At 40.3% G+C, this 21,485-nt stretch overlaps 1 protein-coding gene across 1 annotated transcript in view; it reads left to right on the plus strand.

The window, feature by feature from the left end:
• OXCT1 (3-oxoacid CoA-transferase 1) overlaps positions 1–21,485 on the plus strand; it is an 88,141-nt gene that overhangs the window by 54,059 nt on the left and 12,597 nt on the right. The window contains exons 12-14 of the mRNA XM_084278730.1: positions 3,302–3,374; positions 4,144–4,219; positions 20,313–20,402. Coding sequence (XP_084134856.1) covers positions 3,302–3,374; positions 4,144–4,219; positions 20,313–20,402 — 239 coding nt within the window. The remainder of the gene's footprint in view (positions 1–3,301; positions 3,375–4,143; positions 4,220–20,312; positions 20,403–21,485) is intronic.

A 21,485-nucleotide genomic window follows, 5' to 3' on the forward strand; every position in this document is an offset into this window, starting at 1 on the left:
ACTTATTAATGTATTTATCTTCTTTTAAAGGAAGTCTGATTTTGATCAATTGAGATGTCTATATTCTAGTTACAGAGCTTATACTTAGGGGCACTTTAATACTACTGAAGGAAACTTTCTTTCAGGCTAGGCAGTGAAGGGTCAAATCCTCCTTTTTCAGAAATGTGATAGTTTTGTGAAGCCTATATGTAAATATGGATTTGTTTTCCTGTTACTTTTCACCTTGTGTCTTCTAGAAAATGTTTTTCAGTGATTCATATGTGGACTGTGTTTTGAAATGTCCTGGGTGTAACTGGTAATGGACTGATTTATTCCTGGTTAGTCAGTTGCCAGTAATGCAACATGCTTGTATTTAGAGAGGGAGCAGTGGACAGAGTAGGGAGAAAGCTCCCCAAACCATACCAACCGGCATACTAGAGGGCTCTGCTGCAGGCAGCTGCTTTTGCTACATTAGTGTGGCAGGGGGGAGAATGCCAGTCCTCACATACTTTTTCTAATACAGTTTTTGCACAACTGCTTTGGGACATTTTGCCTCAGAAGCAGTCATGCAGCCTGAAAACTTAAGCTTTTTACAGTTTAGAGCATGTGTCTAATTTCTGATTTCTTGGTGGAAATTAGTGGTCATGTTCATTCTCTGTTTCCATGTACACCTAAGTATTGCACTGTGACAAACAGAAGTAGGCCTTGGCACCTTGCAAACTCTCATTGATGTTAATGGTATAGGTTATAGACCCATGGCTAACATCTGATGGTGTTTTTTTTTAATATGAGAACTTGTGCATTTTACATTTTTTATTGATGTACACATATGCACACATACACATATATGTGTGGGGGTGTGTACTTAGATATTTCTGTAAGCAATACCTTTCTCAGCAGCTGTTAGCAAGTACAATTAAGCTTTGGAAAGTCAAGAGAGATGAAGCACTGACATCAAACAAGCTTTTACTATAATACCAGTGTGCAGTCCAGCAATTGTTCACTGACTTGAAACATTTGCTACCTGGCTTAACTAATTGATACCATTATCATGCTGCTATGTTATTGCCATTATCACACTGCTATTGTTATTATGGTTTAAATAAGGAGCTGTTAAAGGCCATCTTCTGCTTTGAAATAAGAGACTGTTAAGGAATTGAGTCCAGCATTTCACCAGTAGCTAGGTAACTGCTGTAAGAATACAGTATAGGAAAGGAAGTGTCAGAGGCACGTGAGAGCTGTGTTAATGCTTGAACTGAAATTGAGGTGTGAGGGGTTTCTTTGTTTGTGATTCTCTTAATAAATGTTGAAGGTGTCACTGGAAGGAAAAAATACTTAGAATTAAAAAAAAGTGTACTGTAAAACATGAAATTATGTGCTTGCACATTAGAAATTAAGTTCTAATAAGGGTGCAATAGAAATAACCATGTTAACAGAGGAATCGTGGAAAAAATGCCCAAGATCTTGATAAATACTCTGAATAATAATTGTGCTTTTATATGGATGACAAGATGATTTTGAATTGTCATTTATGCTTGATAAATATTTTCAAAGAGATAATCCTGCAGGGATGAAGCTAACATAAGAAGTCAGAATGCAACATAGAAATCAGATTATTCTATTATTGGGAATTAAATGTTAAGCACCTTGACATCTTCCTCTGAAGCTGCTGTAGACAGAACACAGGGTAGATGAACCTCAGCTCTGCCACCAAAATTATTGCTAGAATTGCTGAAGCATTCAGAAGCTGCTAAATCCCACTGACACTTAGTTAATACCAGTCTAGGTGCTTTTCAGCCAAATTTATAAAATCATGTGAAGAAAACAGAAGCTAAATGGAAAAGGAGTAGGATTTAATTGTCTTTGCATTTATCAACTGGAATGGCCCAGTATTAGCTCCCAAAGTCCACATTTTCAAATACACTCATGGTTTGGGCTTTTGCCAAGTTTCTAGCTGTAAATGTAATTGTATTTCTCTGAAATATGTATGGGGTTTTTATTTGCCACAATCTCAGAATGTCTTACATGAAGTTTATCTTAACTGTAATTGAAAGGTAGACTTCTGTCTTACAGCAGAAATATTTACAAGCACTGACTTCCTGAGAGCATTTTCAAGAAGTGGGCAATGCAGTGCTCTTGTTAGATTATTCTCTGGCTCTCATCCTTCTGTCCCTTACTTCCTGGCATTGCCTTAGCTTCTCATTTTATCTCAGGGTTCTGCTTGAGGCTGTGTTCTTTCCCACTGCCTGGGGTGGGTGCCTTCTAGGGAAAGACAATTCAGCAGTCTCAACAGGTCTGGATGTGTTAATGTTGTGAGTTCTTATGGTCTGACTGCAAAACCATTTGTATGACTTTAATTCTCTACTCTTTTGTGTAACAAAGTTTTATTTCTGTGCAATGACTTGGCATATAACGTACATCAAATGAACTCATTAAATTATAGCAGGTAACTTCAGTCTATATTTTAACTTTCTTATAGTCTTTGCTTCCTTTTCCCCATCTTTTTAGTTAATCTCATTGTCCCTTCTTCCATGTTTACTGGGACCTGTTTAATGATGTCTCGTACTTCTTCCCCTCTGTTGTTACACTTTTTTTCACACTATCTGGTGCTGAAGACGTTTGTTTTTTATTTTATCTCAAGTTTCCCATGTTTGGTTTATAGTTTCACCTCCAGCTGTGTTTCTTATGCCTTGACAGTGACACTCTCTACATATGGTTGTTACTTAGACTGATTCGGGTTGCAGGCATGAGAGGAAAGAGAGGGTTATGGAGTCAAAAGACACTTCTATCTATGCTCCATTGGTTGACCCAAGCACTTTGCAGAGAACAGTACAGCACAAAGAAACAGATTTTCTTGTGCACTTTAACAAAGCAGGTATAGACTAGATCTGTCATTTACTTTTCTGTATTATACATTATTATCACTCTAGATTGTTCAGTCTGGTCTGCTTGCTCTTCCTTGCAACCTCCCTGTCTCTTAAAGATGCTCTTACTCCTTTTCAAGAGAGTTACCTCTCCTTTTTTTTTCCTGTGAATAGGCAAGAAGGCTGAAGTCTACAGAGATTTCTTAGCCACCTCTAGTGTCAGTGCTGTCTTACCTGGAACTGCTGATGGTCAAAGAGTGGGCAGTCCTATCATTAAAAACTGTAATAAGGTGCTTCACCATTCATTATGATTGATCAGGTTTACATGTCATATAGTAAATATAATCATATCCATAGTTGTACAGAAGCCAAAAGAATTTGATAAAACCCACCTTGTTTCTTGGCTAATTGCTGTGACTTCATTTGTCAAAGAGACAAAATACGTATTTCTTTTACAGGTAAGGAGACAGTCACTGTTCTTCCAGGTTCTTCCTATTTCTCTAGCGATGAATCATTTGCAATGATAAGAGGGTACGTAACAACACAAACCCTGATCTTTTGAAACATGAAAAGAATAAACTGAGTCAGTGACAGAACTCATTAGTAATTCTTTGAAATATGGTTAGCATTTAACAACCTGTGAAATGGTCACGGACTTACTCAGTGATGGTTTACAGAGGATTAGGTCTAGCTATTGGAAATAGAAAACCACTGTAACTAATAGATACCATAATGATGTCCATGTCAACCGCCACCTGGCCATATATAAACACATTTATAACTACATTTTAACAACTACTTTTTGGTCATTTCCAAGTATCTAATCTGTACTTGCACTCTGTATATTCTCTTTGCTCAGCTTGCAACTGTGATCTTCATTCCACCTCCCTAATGGAAATTCACCATCTGCACCTGTTTTTTGTTTGTTTTTCGGGAAGGAGGTTGGATGCAAACAAACACTAAATCCTAATGGCTCTGAAAAGATAATGAGTGCATGTAAATACGTGAAGGAGTGCACTTAAAAGTATGATTTCAGAGCTGATTGACTGTGCATGCAATTAACCAAAACCAGACAAAAGTAATAACATTTTTGAGGCTCAGTAGGCAGACAGAAAAATTTGCATCAGCAATACATCTAGAAAGGAGAAAAAAACAGCTACATGTGTGACAAAATGGTTGCTATCTCTTTGATATGCCACTGTTTTTATATTGATGTAATGAGAATGTGAACAAAAGCTTGTTAAGATTTGTGGGCTGTTACATGAACTAGATATGCTAATTACACACTTTCTGTTGCCAGAGGCCATGTTGATTTGACAATGCTTGGAGCTATGCAGGTGTCTAAGTATGGTGACCTGGCCAACTGGATGATTCCTGTAAGTAGGTGTTTGTACTACTGTCCGTGCATTTAGGATAATCTAAATGTATGTTATCAGTATATAATTAGGGTAATATAAGTGTAGGGTCCTGCAAAGGAGAAAAGAGCTGAAGCAGGAGGCAGGTTGTGAAGCTCAAAGCATTAAAGAAGAGGATCTATACAGCTTTAAGGTTAATAGATTTTCTTGTGATCTGCTGGCACCAAGCAATCAATTATCAGGAGTCAACCCTCTAAAATTATGCTTGAGCTAAGCATTGTGAAAAGCTAAACATGGTTTAAGTAAGCTTTTTTTCCTTCTTGGGTCTGCAACTTTCAAACATTACTGTTTTTACTGAGGACCGATGTTTTTTCTTGAGTGACAACTCTTGTACCTGGATGTATCTCATGAAATGATTAAAAATGTCTGATTCGTTTTTCTCAGCATTCCTGTGAAAGGATCATAGGATTCTTGTTTTCAGTACAGCTATAAGGAAGCCATACTACTGAATTACCTGAATAGTCCTACCATACCTTTCAAACACAGAAATATAAACTAATCTCAGTATTATTTAAGCAGCTGATGACATTAAGCCATTCTTTGAACACAGTTTCTGTTTCAACTATAATCAATGTACGTATCCGTCACATCGTTCACAAGTTTGTTATTTTTCAAGGTATTTCAGTATGGTACTTTTTGATACAGTTTGTATCAAAGATGTCTAGAAACAAATTTTCTGTTAGTGCATGGCTCTGGGGTTCTGTGTGTGCTCTCAGAATCATAGAATCCTTTAGGTTGGACACTTCTTAAAAAAGTCATCAAATCCATCCATTAACATAACACTGCTAAAGTCCACCACAAAATCACATGCCTAGGTGCCTTAGTGTACTTCAAATTGGGAAACAGGGTAAGCATTTTGGACAGAGAGGAAAAAAAGCATTCACAGAAAGATTTCCCCCAGTTCCATAACCACTTTTTAAACAAAGGAGCTTCTATATCCATAAAGCTTTTTCTTTTATTCAGTTTTCCCTTCTTTAATTTCTAATTGACCTGGAAAATGGTGCATTTAATCTTCTATTGCTGTTTTATGTCTTCTGGTAAAACTCTCTTTTTAAAACATCCGATGGTTGGATACACAGTAAGACTCCCAAGTATGATTTATGTTAAGGTAATACTGGGTAGCTTTGCATTATCCAACCCCAATTTCTATTTTTATCTTTAGTTACAGGAACTTGTCAGTAGAATCCAAAATAATGAAACCACCTTTTACAGAGGACCCACACACACACTTTGAAATGTATGGGGTAAATAAAGTTACCTTTTAACCCTAGGTTTGCTGTTTGAGCCAAGGCAAAAGTATGATAGTGTAAGTTTTGAAGGAGTTGAAACCTCAGGTTACTAAAATTGAAGTTCACCTGATTTATCCATGACTTTATATCTCAAAAATGTAAGTCACCCACACTCATATCTTTTCAATACTAAACTTTAAAAAACTTACATTTAATAAACTGTATTTTTTTCATATGATTGATGTACATAAATTTAAGTAACCTGCACTGTCAGTCCAATACTGCAGGTATATTTACTGAGAAGCGAAGTGGGTTATTTTTTCCTTCATGTCAGTCTGTGAACTACTTTTTTCTTAAGCTGAATGAATTTTGTGAGACCTCTTCACATTAACATGTTGTGACTGTGATGTATAATACAAGTATAAATTACTTGCTTACATAGTCACTTTTAAAAATTATACTTAATTATTGCATAGTCTGTCAAAATTTTGAAGATAGATTAGGAAGAACCTAAAGGTAAGTTGTTACAATAGAAATTTTTTTTTAACAGTATGTAGACTTTTTCTTACAGGCACAGTTCAAGATGATTTTAATCTATACATCTTTTTATTCAATAGTCAGACAAATTTGAGGGATTTTTTTAGCTGGGTTGCTAACATTCTTTTTATAATTCTGCAAAATTAGAGTCACTGTATAAACACACTACTAGACTATTCTTTATATTCAAGATTACTTAACTCCTAAAATTTTCTTCTTTGACAATCCTGTAGTTCTGCAAAAGCAGCATTAAGTGTTCCTGCACCTGGTAAAGCCTTCTGCTTACTCATCCTGTTTTTGAAAGGCCTATTAGAAAGCACTAGGGGGGCAGTTGAGTTTTTGATAGTAGGAATTGCTTTATTTTGCTTTTTTGTTGCTTTTGTAAAATGAAGGGCAGAAGAAGTATTCTTCAAAACACCCAAGTGAACAAGTAATAAAGATTCCTGCTCTAAAGTATTCCTAGTAAACCAGCAAAAATGTACCTCTAGTGATAGCTCACAAAGCTGAAATGTTTGAAAAAAGGCACTCCTGAATCATCAGTGGATAGATTTTAATGCCACAAAATCCCAGCAATTTCCACTGACCGTATTGGTATCACAGGATATAGAATTTCATGCAGTTGCATCTCTGCTGAATCTAAAACATATTCACTAGCGCATTCATTCTTGAGAATCAATGCTATAAGCTGGAGCAAATCATGACTTGTTTTCTTGCTTGGTTGCTTTTTGCTTGGGGTGTTTTGTTTGGTTGGTTTCTTTTAAAGCCTGTTATCTGGTATTTCCATTTTTATTTCTATTTTGACCTCCACTCTCACTGGCTTTTCCTAGGACTTCCCTGCTGTGTTCCAAAGCTTTCTAGAAAACAGTGTTCAGGATTGTTATCCATTATATTATTTTTAAATAGAGTTGCAGGACATTTTATTGTTAAATGAAAACTTGCAATATAATGCCATTTTATCTTGCCAACTTGTGTTTTCATAGTACTGTCTCTTCAGTGTTTAACAAAATCAGTCATGCTAAAAAAGCATTTTCTAAACTTGATAAACTATATGTATTTATATTTCATACAATATGTTTTGATGTTGTTTAAGTATTGAATCAAAACCTAAATTTTTGCTCAGGCTATGTGTACAGTTATAGAGAGTGAGGTGAAAATTAAAATATTGTGGTATTTTCAACTTCCTAATAAAGTATAAAAAAGACAGGGATCTCCTGGATGGAGTCCAGAGAAGAGCTACAAAGATGATTAAGGGCCTGGAGCATCTCCCCTATGAGGAAAGACTGAGTGAGCTGGGGCTGTTCAGCCTAGAGAAAAGAAGACTAAGGGGGGACCTTATTAATGTTTATAAATATCTCAAGTATGGGATGCAGGGGGAATCAGCCAGCCCCTTTTCAGTGGTCTGTGGGGATAGGACAAGGGGCAATGGCTGCAAGTTGGAGCACAGGAAGTTCCGCACCAACATGGGGAAGAACTTTTTCACAGTGAGGGTGACAGAGCCCTGGGACAGGCTGCCCAGGGAGGTGGTGGAGTCTCCTTCTCTGGAGATACTCAAGACCCGTCTGGACGCCTGTCTGTGCAATATGAGCTGGGGAGCTGCTTTGGCAGGGGCGTTGGACCCGATCATCTCTTAAGGTCCCTTCCAACCCCTATGATTCTGTGATTCTATGATGTGTGTTAAAACCAAACATTTAGGAGTCAAAAGTGCTTCTGAAAGTTCAGTAGCTTTTGTTCTAGATGCAGACTGAATGCAAGCACAGCACTCACAAACAATGAAGGCACAAATAATACTTACGGTGCCATACAAAGGTTTTCCAGTATCCTCATGCACTTTTTCCTTTATTTCAGAATACTTTTTGCCATATAGAAATTAAACTCATTTTTCTGATGATGTTGGAATTCTTTTACTGCTGTTTTTTGTGACTTGTTTTTCAAGATCTGAAATACCAAAAGGCCTAGCCAGCATTTTGCATTAGTAAACCAGATTGATTTGCGAACATTTTTTTTAATTTTGCATCCATATCAAGGGCATTATTTTCCATATCTGTAATTGTTTATTTTGCTGACGAAGATGCCTTTCCATTCTGCCCCAAATTTATGAATAACAAAATATGTTTTCAAAACAGAGAAGTATAAAATACAGCTTTGAGTAGATCTTTATTTGTCTTTTTATTACCTTTTTTTACACCACATGCATTCCTGTGCCTTTTTGCTGTCTTTACTTACCACTCCTACTAACCTTTGGCTGTCTGCAATTTTCTTTTGCATTGAATTTGTATCTATTTGTAAGTAAATATGCCTGATGACATTCCATAAATCCAGCCAGGACCCTTTCCAATCAGCAATCATTTCCTTTTGATTACTTTGTTTTGAGATCTGTTGGTCATACGATTCTTAATCTGCTTTACTGATATGTTATTACTCTTCTACAGTACAAAATTTTAATTTGAGATTTACCAGCACTTAGGCATTCTAATCTTCCTGCTTTTCCTGTAAATAAGATGGTTTGTTGTCATCAGTTAAGTTGAATTACAGGCATGATTTTTGTGGGGCAATCAATTTTGCTGGAAGCTCACAGAGTAAGGAACCTTTAAGCTGTATTTTATTGTAGTATTTTTCACTTAGCGTTGCCTTTAGATTTGGTTTAAATATTCCTTCTACACTGTAGCTTTTGGGTTCTTGGATTGATGGCATTTGCCATTATTTCGGAGGCAAGCAATAACTCTAAATTTCCTGATTTGAATAAGTACCATCGTGAAGCTATACTTTCTGTCCCTTAAGAGCCTGATAACACTTGAGCCCTAGTGCACACATGTGTGTTTTTACTTGCACTTATGAGGAACTGATGTATGGATGGCTCGTTGCAATAATTACAGCTCTTTCTTCACTCTTATCTGCTGATTTCTAATGGAGAGGAAAATCCCATGAGTAAAGAAAGAAGAGGGTGAGAATATTTTAAGCACATGCAGTAAACAGTGGTGTTTGCTTAGGCAGAAGTTACTTCCTCAACTCTGATATTTATTGGTCATGTTATTCCCTTAAGCACTACTACTTAATGGCTTTTTGTCTTCTTCCCTTTGGTATTTCTCTAATTAACGAGAGGGTTTCAGGGGAGGGAGAGGAGAAGGACATCATAAATCTCTGAGGAGCTCTTGGGAACAGAGTGCAGCTAGGAGAAAGTGGGTGAGAGGGGTGGAAGAGAAATGCTGAGGATGCAGCCATGGAGTAGGCCAGAGCAGGTGGGAGCCCATGGTTGCTCAGAGCAACTGGATGGAGCCGTGTTAAACTGTGAGTGAAAGTCACCTATATATCAGACCTATGTGTGTCTCTCAAGCTAATATAAGAAATTGGTGCTGTCAGGGAAGCATTTACAGAGCCATAACACAAGCATGCGCTGTTAACAGCATTCCTGGCTCCTGTGGCCGTTTAAATTGTCTCACTTGGGATTTTAGAAGTTCTGGGGTTGACTGCACAGCTCCCTGCCTATACTTCATTTGGTTGTAGTTCCTTTACACTGGTGATTTTTTTTAGACCCTCAGAACAGAACACACAGGTCTGTGGGACTGAATGGGATCCACCCCAGGGTACTGAGGGAGCTGGCAGAAGCCACCAGGGTATTTCCCATCATTTAGTCCTGGCTGACTGAGGAGGTCCCTTTTGGTGGCAGATTAGCAAATGTCACATCCATCTGTAAGATGGGCTGGAAAGAGGATCCAGGGAACTACAGACCTGTCAGCCTGGCCTTTGTAAAAGGGAATGTTATGGAGGAGATTGAGTGCCACTGGGTGAGAAGTTCAAGACACCAGGTGATTAGGCCCAGTCAGCATGGGTTTGTGAAGGGCAGGTCCTGCTTGAATAACCTGGTTGTCTTTGATGACAGGCTGACGTGCTCAGTTGATGGGGGAAAGGCTGTGGATGTGGTCTACCTGGACTTTAGTAAAGCCTTTGACACAGTTTCCCACAGCATTCTGATTGAGAAACTGGCTGCTCATGGCTTGGATGGGTGTCGTGTTTGCAGGCTGAAAAAACTGACTTGCTATCTGGGCCCACAGAGTTGTGGTGAATGGAGTTAAATGGAGTTGGCAGCTGATCACAAGAGGTGTTTCCCAGGGAAATGGGCCCAGTTCTCTTTAACATCTTTATCAATGATCTGGATGAGGGGATGGAGTGCAGCCTCAGTACAGATGACACCAAGTTGGGTGGGAGTGTGGATCTACTTGAGAGTAGGAAGGGTTTGTGGAGGCATCTGGGCAGGCTGGAATGATGGGCTGGGGCCAGTTGTATGATGTTCAACAAGGCTCTGTGCTGGGTCCTGCACTTGGGTCACAGCAATCCCAGGCAGTGCTGCAGGCTTGAGGCAGAGTGGCTGGAAAGCTGCCTGGTGGAAAAGGACCTGAGGATGTTGGTCACCAGCCATATGAAGATTAGCTAGCAGTGTGCCAGGTGGTCAAGAAAGCCAAGGGCATCCTGGCTTGTGTCAGAACTAATGTGGTCAGCAGGACTAGGGCAGTGATCGTCCTCATGTACTTGGTATTGGTCAGCCTGCACCTTGAGTCCTGTGTTCAGTTTTGTGCTCTTCATTACAAGAAAGATATTAAGGTCATGGACCATGTTGAAAAAAGGGGAACGAAGCTGGTGAAGGGACTAGAGCACAAGTCTGGTGGGGAGCAGCTGAGGGAACTGAGGTTGTTTAGGCTGGAGAAAAGGAGCCTGAGGGGAGATACTGCTGCTCTCTACAACTACCTGAGTTGCTCCCCTGAGAGCAAGTCCTGGAAGACAAAGGAGCTCAGGAAGGCTGGACCCTCCTCAAGGATGTGGTCCTGAAAGGCACGGGAGCAAGCCATTCCCTGTTCAAGTCGAGCCAGCAGGGAAAAAGACCTGCCTAGCTGAACAGAGCTTTGACTGGAACTCAGGAAGAAAAGGAGAGTTTATGATTGCTGGAAGAAGTGGCAGGCAACCCAGGAGGACTACAGAGCTAGGGTGAGGTTATGCGGGGAGAAAGTAAGGAGGGCCAAAGCCCAGATAGAGCTCAATCTTGCCACTGCTGTAAAAGACTGTCGCGGTTTAACCCCGGCTGAGAGCCGAGATCCACGCAGCTGCCTGCTCCTTAAAAGAAAAGAGCAGGGGAAGAGGGAAGGGGGGGTGAGAGGTTAGGGAAGGGAAAAGGGAGGGGCAAATAACCCCAAAACCAAGAAACTAAGAGGCCCGTGGGTTGGGATAAGGATAGTTTACTAAGATAACAGAAAGATACAATGTAACAATGCTAACAGGACTTTAGAGCAAAAATCTATGAAGCTGTTGATACACAATGCAGTTTCTCACCAAACCACACAGCTCAGGCCGTGCCAGCCAGAGCCGTCCCAGAACCCGACCGTCCCCCAAGAACCGCGTGTCCCGGAGCCGCCCTCAGCCTTCCTCCCGTCAGCCCCCAGATATCCTGGGCAGGACGTAACTGGCGTGGAATACTCTCTTTGGTCAGTTGGGTCACCTGTCCTGGCTTCGCCCCTCCTTTCTCGTGAAGAGCTGAGAAAGTCCTTGACTGTCTGACAGCAACTAAAACCATCAGGGTGTTATCAGCACTATTCCCATTTTAACTGTCAAACACAGCATTCCATCCGCTGTTACAAATGAATTTAACTCCATCCTGACCAAACCCAAGACAAAGAGAAACAATTCTATAAATACATTAATAACAGAAGGAGGGCTAGGGAGGATCTCTCACCTTTATTGGATGTGTGGGAGAGGGACCGTTGTGACAGAGGATAAAGGCTGAGGTACTTAATGCCTTTTTTGCCTCAGTCTTTAGTAGTAAGACCAGTTGGTCTTCAGATACCCAGACCGCTGAGTGGAAAGATGGGGATGAGAAGTGGACCGAAGCCCCCATAATCCTAGGGGAACTGGTTAGTGACCTCCTCAGCCACAAGTCGATGGGTACAGATGGGATACACCCAAGGGTCTTGAGGGAGCTGGCAGAACTGCTCCGCAACTCCCAAGAGTTGGTGGCTGGTTACAAGAAGTGTTCCCCAGAGCTTGGTGCTGGGCCCAGTTCTCTTTAATATCTTTATTCACAATCTGGACAAGGGGATCGAGTGCATCCTCAGTTAAGTTTGCAGACAACACCACATTATGTGGGAGTGTTGATCTGCTGGAAGGCAGGATGGCTCTGCAGAGGGACCTGGACAGAGTGGATTGATGGGCAGAGGCCAACTTTATGGGGTTCAACATGGCCAAGTGCTGGGTTCTACACTTTGGTCACAGTAACCCCAGACAGTGTTACAGGCTTGGGGCAGAGTGGCAGGAGAGCTCCATGGAAGAGAAGGATGTGGGGGTGTGAGTTGACAGCCGGCTGAGCATGTGCTGACAGTGTGCCCAGGTGGCCAAGAAGGCCAACAGCATCCTGGCCTGTATCAGGAATAGTGGTGACCAGCAGGACCAGGGAGGTGATAGTTCTGTTGTGTTTAGCTCTGGTCTGCACCTCGAGTACTGTGCCCAGTTTTGGGCCCCTCATAGAAGACGAATGTTGAGATGCTGAAGCGCATTCAGAGAAGGGCAATGAAGCTGGGGAAGGGTTTGGAGTGCAAGTCCTGTGAGGAGCAGCAGAGGAAACTGGGCCTTTTTAGTCTTAAAAAAAGGAGGCTGAGGAGAGACCTTATCGCTGTCTGCAACTACTGCAAAGCAGTTGCAGAGATGTCAGGGTTGATCACTTCTCTCAGGTAACAAGCTATAGGATGAGAGGAGGTGGTTTCAAATTGCGCCAGGGGAGATTTAGGTTAGATATCGGGAGCAATTTCTTCACCAGAAGGATTGTCAAACACTGGAACATGCTGCCCAGGGATGTGGAGGAGTCACCATCCCAGGAGACATTTGAAAGACATGTAGATGTGGTACTTAGGGACATGGCCTAGTAGGTGGACGTGGCAGTGCTAGGTTAATGGTTAGAGTTGTTATCTTAAAGATCTTTTCCAGCTGAAGTGAATATAGGGTTCTGGATGAAGGCTTTGCTTAGATGTGAGTGGCATGGCTATCAGTAGAACTTCGGGAAAGGTAGTTAATACCAACTGTAGAAGAGGACTGAGGACCAAGTAAGTAAACCAGATGTGTGTAAATCCATGAGAACAGACAGGATGCATAGAAAGGTGGAATGGAAGTTGGCAATATCCTGAACCACCAGGCTCAAAGCCTAGTGGCCAGCAGTTCCGTTTACGAGCTGCAGCATCAAGAATGATACCGGGACTGATAGTAACATCTCTATTCCCTACAAACAATGCAGACCAAATATAATTTTGAGCACGAAAATTAACTCCAGCTTTGTATGCTTTTCTGCTGGAGTATAAAATTAATGTTTTGATAGCTAAGGTAATGCAGTTAAAGTGCTGAAGAAGAGGGTGATTTAATTTGCGCAGGGTGATGCAGTTTGGATACATAAATCTGTATCGTTCTTGGAAAAAATAAATAATCCTTGAAGCAGCAGCCTTTATTTTTAATGTTCTGACTTGGAGTAGCCAAACCTGCGGGATTAAAGCCTTAGTAGTGAAATAAATGGTAAGAAAATTATACAAAAATTCTAAGCATTATCAAAGATTATCTGAAAATAAAGCATGAGGAAACCCAACTCCTGTTTAGTAATCTTTTATTTTACCATCTGTAGAGGTCAGTATAACATAAGGCTTTAGGAATATCATTTTATGCATTATTGGTAGTTCTTCTACAGAGCTTCAGAATACAACTTCCATACAGTTTTGGACACTTTGGCCATGACTGATTAGGGCTTATACAACAGTAGTTGGACAAAGCTGAAGGACAGGGCATGCAGTTACCTAGAGTGTCCTTGTAAATCTACATTTCAGTGGGATATTGTTTTAATATGAAGAGATATAAGCACTTCACAGACATGTGTTTTGGAATGAAGCCTACTGTTTCCCTCCCAGTAAACATGTGGCTGGAAGCCCTGCAGAGTTCTTGCAGCACGTAATTGCCATGATTGGAAGAGTCCTGGAGGCTCAAAGGGAGTGTACTGTCATAGCTTCACTTCTTATGCTTTTTTGAAGGCATTTTCTATCAATATTTTTTGTGTTTCTGTCTCTTCATGCTGCATGGAATGAGTGTAGGAGATCACTGTAGCTGCTTTATCCGTGCTCCTTTAAATTTTCAATGTGGGAAGTGGCAGCTATGCATTAGGCATCTTCATAATGAGAGCACCTGAAGAGATTGAGCCTGTCTCAAAAATACAAGCATATGTCAAAAGACTCCTGATCTGTGGATTAGTGGTAACAATTGTGACTATGATATGGAACCATCACTTTCAAGTGAGACTAGTATTACATTGGCAGTAATATTTAATTATTGCATGCTATGCTGTGTGTTTTGGAAATGCTATGCAAAGGTAAATGGAGGCTTAACTGCCCCATTACACTGAAATAGCATTCATCATTGTAATGGAAATCCATTTCAATGAAGCATGTCACAGACTGTTTTGAGTTGCTCCTGAGATGCAGATTCTCAGTGTATTCATTCGAATTTCACTCAGTCATTTGAATCTGCTGCCAACAGTTCTTTTAAGTTAGTTTTATGGGAGAATAAAGGAATAAAATTTGACCAACTTTACACATATTTTATGCTACTGTAATGTTCTGGTTATGGAAAGTAAAAGTATAAATATAGTTAGTGCACATATTTCTGTATGCTGCATTTTAGGGAAGTGTTATTAATAAATTTTGACAAGATGTGTCAGTCACTCAAGAATTTATGTTCCATTCTTTCAAAAATTAGACTCACTTTTAAATTTTTCTTTCCATTATGTGGATGTTAAGAGATACCTGGTTACGACTCTTGAAAGTCAGGTAATTTTCTGTGTGGCTCAGCCAAACAACTAAGTCTTTATTTTGGAGAAAAGATATCTTCACTCTGTTGTACATATATGTGCTCAGCTTTGATGCATTCAGCCGAATTAACTCTTTGTTGTGTTGTTGCAATTGAAAATTCCACTGATTAAAAAATCCCATTAATGATTTCCCAGTGTTTCTTGGTAATGTTTACTCAGTCATATACTCACAGTAAAATCTAATGTAGCTGTCATAGTTGACAGTATAATTATAATAATTCTGTAATTGTGCCATATAAGAACATACAATCAGTGGAAGATAGGACAAGGAAGTATATTTTAGAACACTTAATCTTTAGCTTTATCCATCATTTTTGATACAGGCTTCTTCCAGTCTTTCCCCCGAAGAAATTGCAAGTGAAATCTGGGAGAGTTGTGGCTTTAATTGTAGAATTGACTCTTAATTGTACCTTTCCTTTAAAGGCTGGACAGGATTATGAGGAATGGGTAAAAGATTGTCACCTGTGGTTTTTATGTAGTTACATTTATGCATATGTATGTTTTAATATTACCCTCGAATTGGTATCTTTTTTGCTCAAAGCTAAGTTCTGCCCTAATATGCACCCCCTCCAAACAAGCAAAAAAACCCTACACCAACCTCATCTAACCCCACAATGTTTGATGAGGTATTTTTGTAAAATAGTTATATATGGCTCTGATGACCTCCTTACTTGTGCTCTGTGTGTCATTTGAAGCTGGCGCATCTGTGAAAGCAGTACCTATTTGGAGAGGGACACCTGTGTGAGTGACGTGTAAGTAGAGCAGATGCATCACTGTGGAGAGGACAGAGCAGGAAACTTTGAAGGGATCCTAAATTCATCCTCTGGACAGCAGTGTTAGCACCATTGATTGTGGCAGTGGAAGTATCTTGTACCCACTGCATTACATTCATTTCTGCTTTCCTCTGTTGAGTTCTGTTCCGATACCTCTGAATTTTAACAACTGTCCCTGGCATGATATAATTATTTCCTTTCATAAGGAAGCTGAGACTGGCGATGGGTGATGTACCTGCCACATAGTCTGTGGCCATCAGAGACCATACTGACATTCTTGAAACCATTGCTGTCTCATCCTAGGTCGCGTATTGAATGTCCTCAGGGCGTAATGTCTGAAAATTCAAATTAGATGGGAAGCCTCTACAAGGACCGTAGTTTAAACTAGAAGCATTCATTATCTTCTGTCAGAGGTATTAAAATAGTAGTTTTACTAACTTTGAGCGTAGTGTGAGGCATATATATTCTTTATTTAATGGACAGAGACATTTCAGACTAAATTTTATTTATTTAATATAGTAGTAGGGCAATTGGTTACATGGACTTGTAACAGGGAAGTAGCTCATTGCCTTTTCATAGAAACCCAGAATCCCAGAATGGCAGGGTTTGGAAGGGACCTCTGGAGATCATCTAGTCTAAGCCCCCTGCTAAAGCAGGATCAACTAGAGCAGGTTGCACAGGACAGCGTCCAGGTGGGTTTTGAATGTCTGAAGAGAGGGAGACACCACAATGTCTCTGGGCAGCCTGTCCCAGTGCTCTACCACCCTCACAGGGAAGAAGGTTTCCATCACTGAGATAGAACTCCCTGTGTTCTATTTGTGCCTCTCAGGCCTTGTCCTGTTGCTGGGCACCACTGCACAGAGTCCAGACCCAGCCTCTTGACATCTGCCTTTTAGGTTTAATTTATAAATATTGATGAGATCCCCCTGCAGTCTTCTCCAGGCTAAACAGACCCAACTCCTTTAGCTTTTCCTCATATGAGAGATGCTCCAGTCCCCTCATGATCTTTGTAGTCCTCCACAAGACAGTAGTTCCCTGTCTTGCTTGAACTGGGAAGCCTACAGCTGGACATAGTGCTCCAGATGTGGCCTCACCAGGGCAGAGCAGAGGGGGAGGAGAACGTCCCTCAGTCTGCCGTCCACACTCTAATTAATGCATCCCAGGATACCAAGAATACTCATGTCAAATGGGCATACATTTTTGCCTTGGATGTCCTTTGATACTCGGTTTTAAATGGGATCATTCAAGTTTTAATTTTCACCTATATTCTAATCCTTCAAATCCTACATTTACCGCTGCTAATTTTCCAGTGTTTCTTGTACACTTCATTAAGCATCTGCTTTGCTGTACTATTGATGTAGTATGTGTTTGTATCAAGGGACTGGTTTCGTTTAGCCACATTAGATACATTATGTCCCACGATTTTGGGAGTAGCTCTAAAATTCAGTTATGGAAAAAAAGTATTGCCCACTGGCAATATAGTGGAAAGGTGTAAGAGACCAGAGTGGATTCAATGTCTTAATAGTGTTCTGAGGCTCCTGAGTGTTCCTTTTTTCTCTCAGGCACCTCTTTTTAGTCTGCTTGGATTTCCTTACAAATTGTTTCCTGCTTGATATAGCATCTTTCTATCTTGCAATATAATTTTGGAAATACTTCCCATTCTCTTAAAAAGTATCCTGACTGTCTCACCTTGGAGTACTCAACAAGATTCTGCTGGAATACCAGAGATTATCTTGGATCCCACAGTGACGTCAACATGAACATTTCTGCTTATTAGAATGTGTGTTCATGGGATGTGTTAGGTTAGGTTGGATGGGACCAACCTTGGTGTGGGGGAAAATGCAAGGTGTGGGAGTTTGGTAGGTGTGCTGAGGGTGATACAAGGCTCTTATATGTTCGATATTCCTCAAAATAAAAGCATGTAATTACTTGGCTAGTTGGAGTTAATTCTTAATTGTTGCTTTACCAGGCAAATTACTTGATCTTGCTCTGGCAGAGGGGCTGGACTAGGTGATCTCCAGAGGCTCCTTCCAACCCCTATCATTCTGTGATACTGTGATTGTACTGTGATGAGTGTGTTTGCCGAAAGAAGAGGAACAGATGGAGCAATTTAAAGGTCCCTGTGCTCTTCTCTTCAACTTAACTTGCATTTTCCTGCTTCTGTGTACACAAAGGGATGAAGTGTGACAGCTTCTCCAGCGGTAGATTTGTCACTGTGCTTCTTACTTCATATATTTCCTAGTGGCTGTAGGCCTTTCCTAGTTAATAGAACTAAAAGTCTTAGAAAATGAACTAATGGCATTGTCAGGACAGGTGTTCTGATAGCATAATCCTCAATGCAAACATATTCTGAGTTACTGGGGAGATAATCCATCATCTCCAGCCACTCTCCATTATCTTGTAAGTGAGCCTCTGGCAGGCAGGTGAGAGGTCACTGCAGTCTCTGTAGGAGCTCTACATTTTCAGGTAGAATGGAGAATGATCTGAGCCGTGCCAAAATGTTAAGGACACAGTTAAATCCTCTCATTCCTTTTGGGTTTGTATTTGCAAATAAATATTTAGTAGTACCATTAAACAATGCAATACTATTACATATTAATCTGACCTGAGTAATTTCTAGGGTTTTTTTACAGATATAGGAAGATGTGATTTATTCTTCGCTGTGCGAACAGTATGAAAACATGATTTGGGTTTTTTTACGGGGGTTGGGGCGGGGAGGTGGTGTATATTTCCTTTCAAGAGATCGGTAAGTTGCCGTCCTGGCATCTCAATGAGACAAATCTCTTCCATGTGTTTTATATCATGGACCTTAAGTACTGATAATAGTAAGGTGCTGAATTAAATAGCTAATAAAATGAGACATAAAAGAAAAGCATTGTTGCTAGGAAGTTTTCAAGTTGCTTAGTCTTAAGTTTTATTAGTAAAACAGTAGACATTGTATCATTGTCCATAATTTATTTTAATTATAGAAAGTAACTAATCAAAAGAGAGCAAATAAACCCCACTTAAGACAGAAAATAATTGATCTTAATCTATAAAATTCCCTGCCTCATGTTCCCTACTAACTCTCCCTACCATGAAGGTGCCTTGATATTCCCTCCTCAGCAGCTCTGGAGTGCATAGGAGGTTGTTGCCTTGTTTTCAGGGTTCTGGTGGTTGCTGTTGTCGTGGTTTCACCCCAGCTGAGAGCCGAGATCCACTCAGCTGCCTGCTCCTTAAAGGAAAAGAGCAGGGAAAGAGGGAAGGGGGGGGGGGGGCGGGGGTGAGAGATAAGGGAAGGGAAAAGGAAGGTGCAAATAACCCCAAAACTAAGAAACTAAAAGGCCCGTGGGTTGGGATAAGGATAGTTTACTAAGATAACAGAAAGATACAATATAACAATGCTAACAGGACTTTAGAGCAAAAATCTATGAAGCTGTTGATACACAATGCAGTTTCTCACCAAACCCACAGCTCAGGCCGTGCCAGCCAGAGCCGTCCCGGAACCCGAACGTCCCCCAAGAACCGCGCGCCCCGGAGCCGCCCTCGGCCTTCCTCCCGTCAGCCCCCAGATATCCTGGGCAGGACATAACTGGCGTGGAATACTCTCTTTGGTCAGTTGGGTCACCTGTCCTGGCTTTGCCCCTCCTTTCTCATGAAGAGCTGAGAAAGTCCTTGACTGTCTGACAGCAACTAAAACCATCAGGGTGTTATCAGCACGGCTTTCATTTTAACTCCCAAACACAGCATTCCAACCACTACTACAAATGAATTTAACTCCATCCTGACCAACACCAGGACAGCTGTCCAGAAATGACTGTTCTCATACTGGCAGAGCTTTGTACTTATGGTCATTTCCTGTCAGAAGTTTGCCAGGTCTAGACCTCTTACCTTCCATGATCAGATGTATTCTGTTTGAGGTGATGGAAACAGGCTGGGGTTGAATGCTGTAGGGAAGTAAATATAGAGGTAGGTGAACTTAAAGTTGTAGTACAGCTGCTGTGAGAGCAGGTGCAATTCTGATACTCTTTTAGAGAAGAATGAGTCATAGAAGCAGAAAGCATTGCTTGATTTGGGGGACAAACAGCAGTGAATACTGGTCGACATTCATTTATTTGCCCATGTTCTGAAATAACATCCGCAGACATCTGGAATAGAACAAAAAGATCGGTTTGTGCTGATACAGTGATATGAGCCATGGCTTTCTAAACTTGCAGGTGGAGAGTGCTCAGATGTTCATGTTGCTGCATTTCATAGGCAAAGATTTCTTTTGAGGAAGTAATGATATTTCTATTAGCGGGAGAATGAGCACTTTGCTTTTCTAATGTCAGAACTATTGGAACTAAATTCATCGCTCCTCAGTGACAGTACCATTAAGCCAATCGTGCTGCTCACGTTTAAGTTACACCCCAGGGCACCAGCCAGGGCAGTGGATCCTCATTCTACTCACAATTTTTCTCTATTAGCATCATATAGAGCCTAGAATGAGACAGGTATTTTCACTCTGGTGAAGCTTTGTTAGTGTTTGAATAGAGTGGTGATGAATTAGGTGGGCTTTCTATTCAGGAAAAGGTGAATATCTTGTGCTGTCATTGCAGCATATGTATATATAAAAAAGTATCAAATGTGTTAAATTTCCATTAAAATTTTAATTTTAGGGTAAGATGGTGAAAGGAATGGGGGGTGCCATGGACCTGGTATCCAGTGCGCAGACCAAAGTGGTTGTCACCATGGAGCACTCAGCCAAGGTAAGGTTCTGCTGCTTCTTTTGACATGCGTTTTGTTCTGTACAAAAAAAAAAAAAAAAAGAGAGGAAAAACGACATCTTGCATTCATTCTGCTGCTTTGAGAGAATTTGACAGTTTTGCTGGGAGTTATTATGGAGGTGCAAAATGGAGCTGGGTTAGTATGGCTCCTGTCCTCTTGCAAGTGAATCATTCACCATGGTAAAAATGAAATATTAACTTCATGTTTGAAAGCTGCACACATTTTTTAGTTACTTCATGCAAATTTAATGAGTGGCAATTGCCAGAGCTACAGTAGATGTTACCTCAGAGGTTTTACTCTTTGCCTCAGAATCATTTGAAAAACGAGGTTCCCATGGTCGAATACTTACTGTGATGGAAATATACTTACGTTTGAAGATGCCAGTCAAACTGGTACTGACAGCTTAATAGAATAGAACTTTTGGGTGTGATGAGATGCAGGATGCCTTACGTCATTACGTGATAGAGCTTAATCTAGAGACTTACTTGTGGAGGGAGGTTTGTAGATATAAACAGTGTCCCACAGAAGGTCATAGGAAACTTGTGATTTGAAAATTGTAAAGTGGGACTGTCCAAACTATGAGAAAAATAGTCTGAAACACAAAAGTATCTTCTGAATTTTTAAAAATGAACCTTTTGTTTTATTTCTGTGTTTCTGTTCCAAATTTATTTTATGTCTGCAGTAAGTTAATACCCCTGCCAGAATGCTTAAGGAATTTGCATAGTAAACTACAAAAAAAATGTAAATATGAAAGGTAAATATATTAACAGTTATAGGCTTTTTAAATGGGATTTGAAGAATTATTTTTTTAAAAAACTTTCAAAAGGTTGAAAAATATAGTAGCTTCACAGATAAGCTAAGCTATGGTCTCACAGGTCACATTTCCAGTAGCAAGGGCAAGTCTGACACATTAGTTTTTGTGTGCATATGTGTAAACAAATAAAGTACAAAGCAAACTCATCTATACAACTTGCAACCTTATTACAGCCTCCCCAAAACTGGCTATGTAATTATACATTTGCTCAAATACATACTTCAGGTATTAATGTGATCAGAATACATAC

This window comes from Gallinula chloropus (genome assembly GCF_964237585.1).
Source record: "Gallinula chloropus genome assembly, chromosome: Z".
NCBI classification, from domain to species: Eukaryota; Metazoa; Chordata; class Aves; order Gruiformes; family Rallidae; genus Gallinula; species Gallinula chloropus.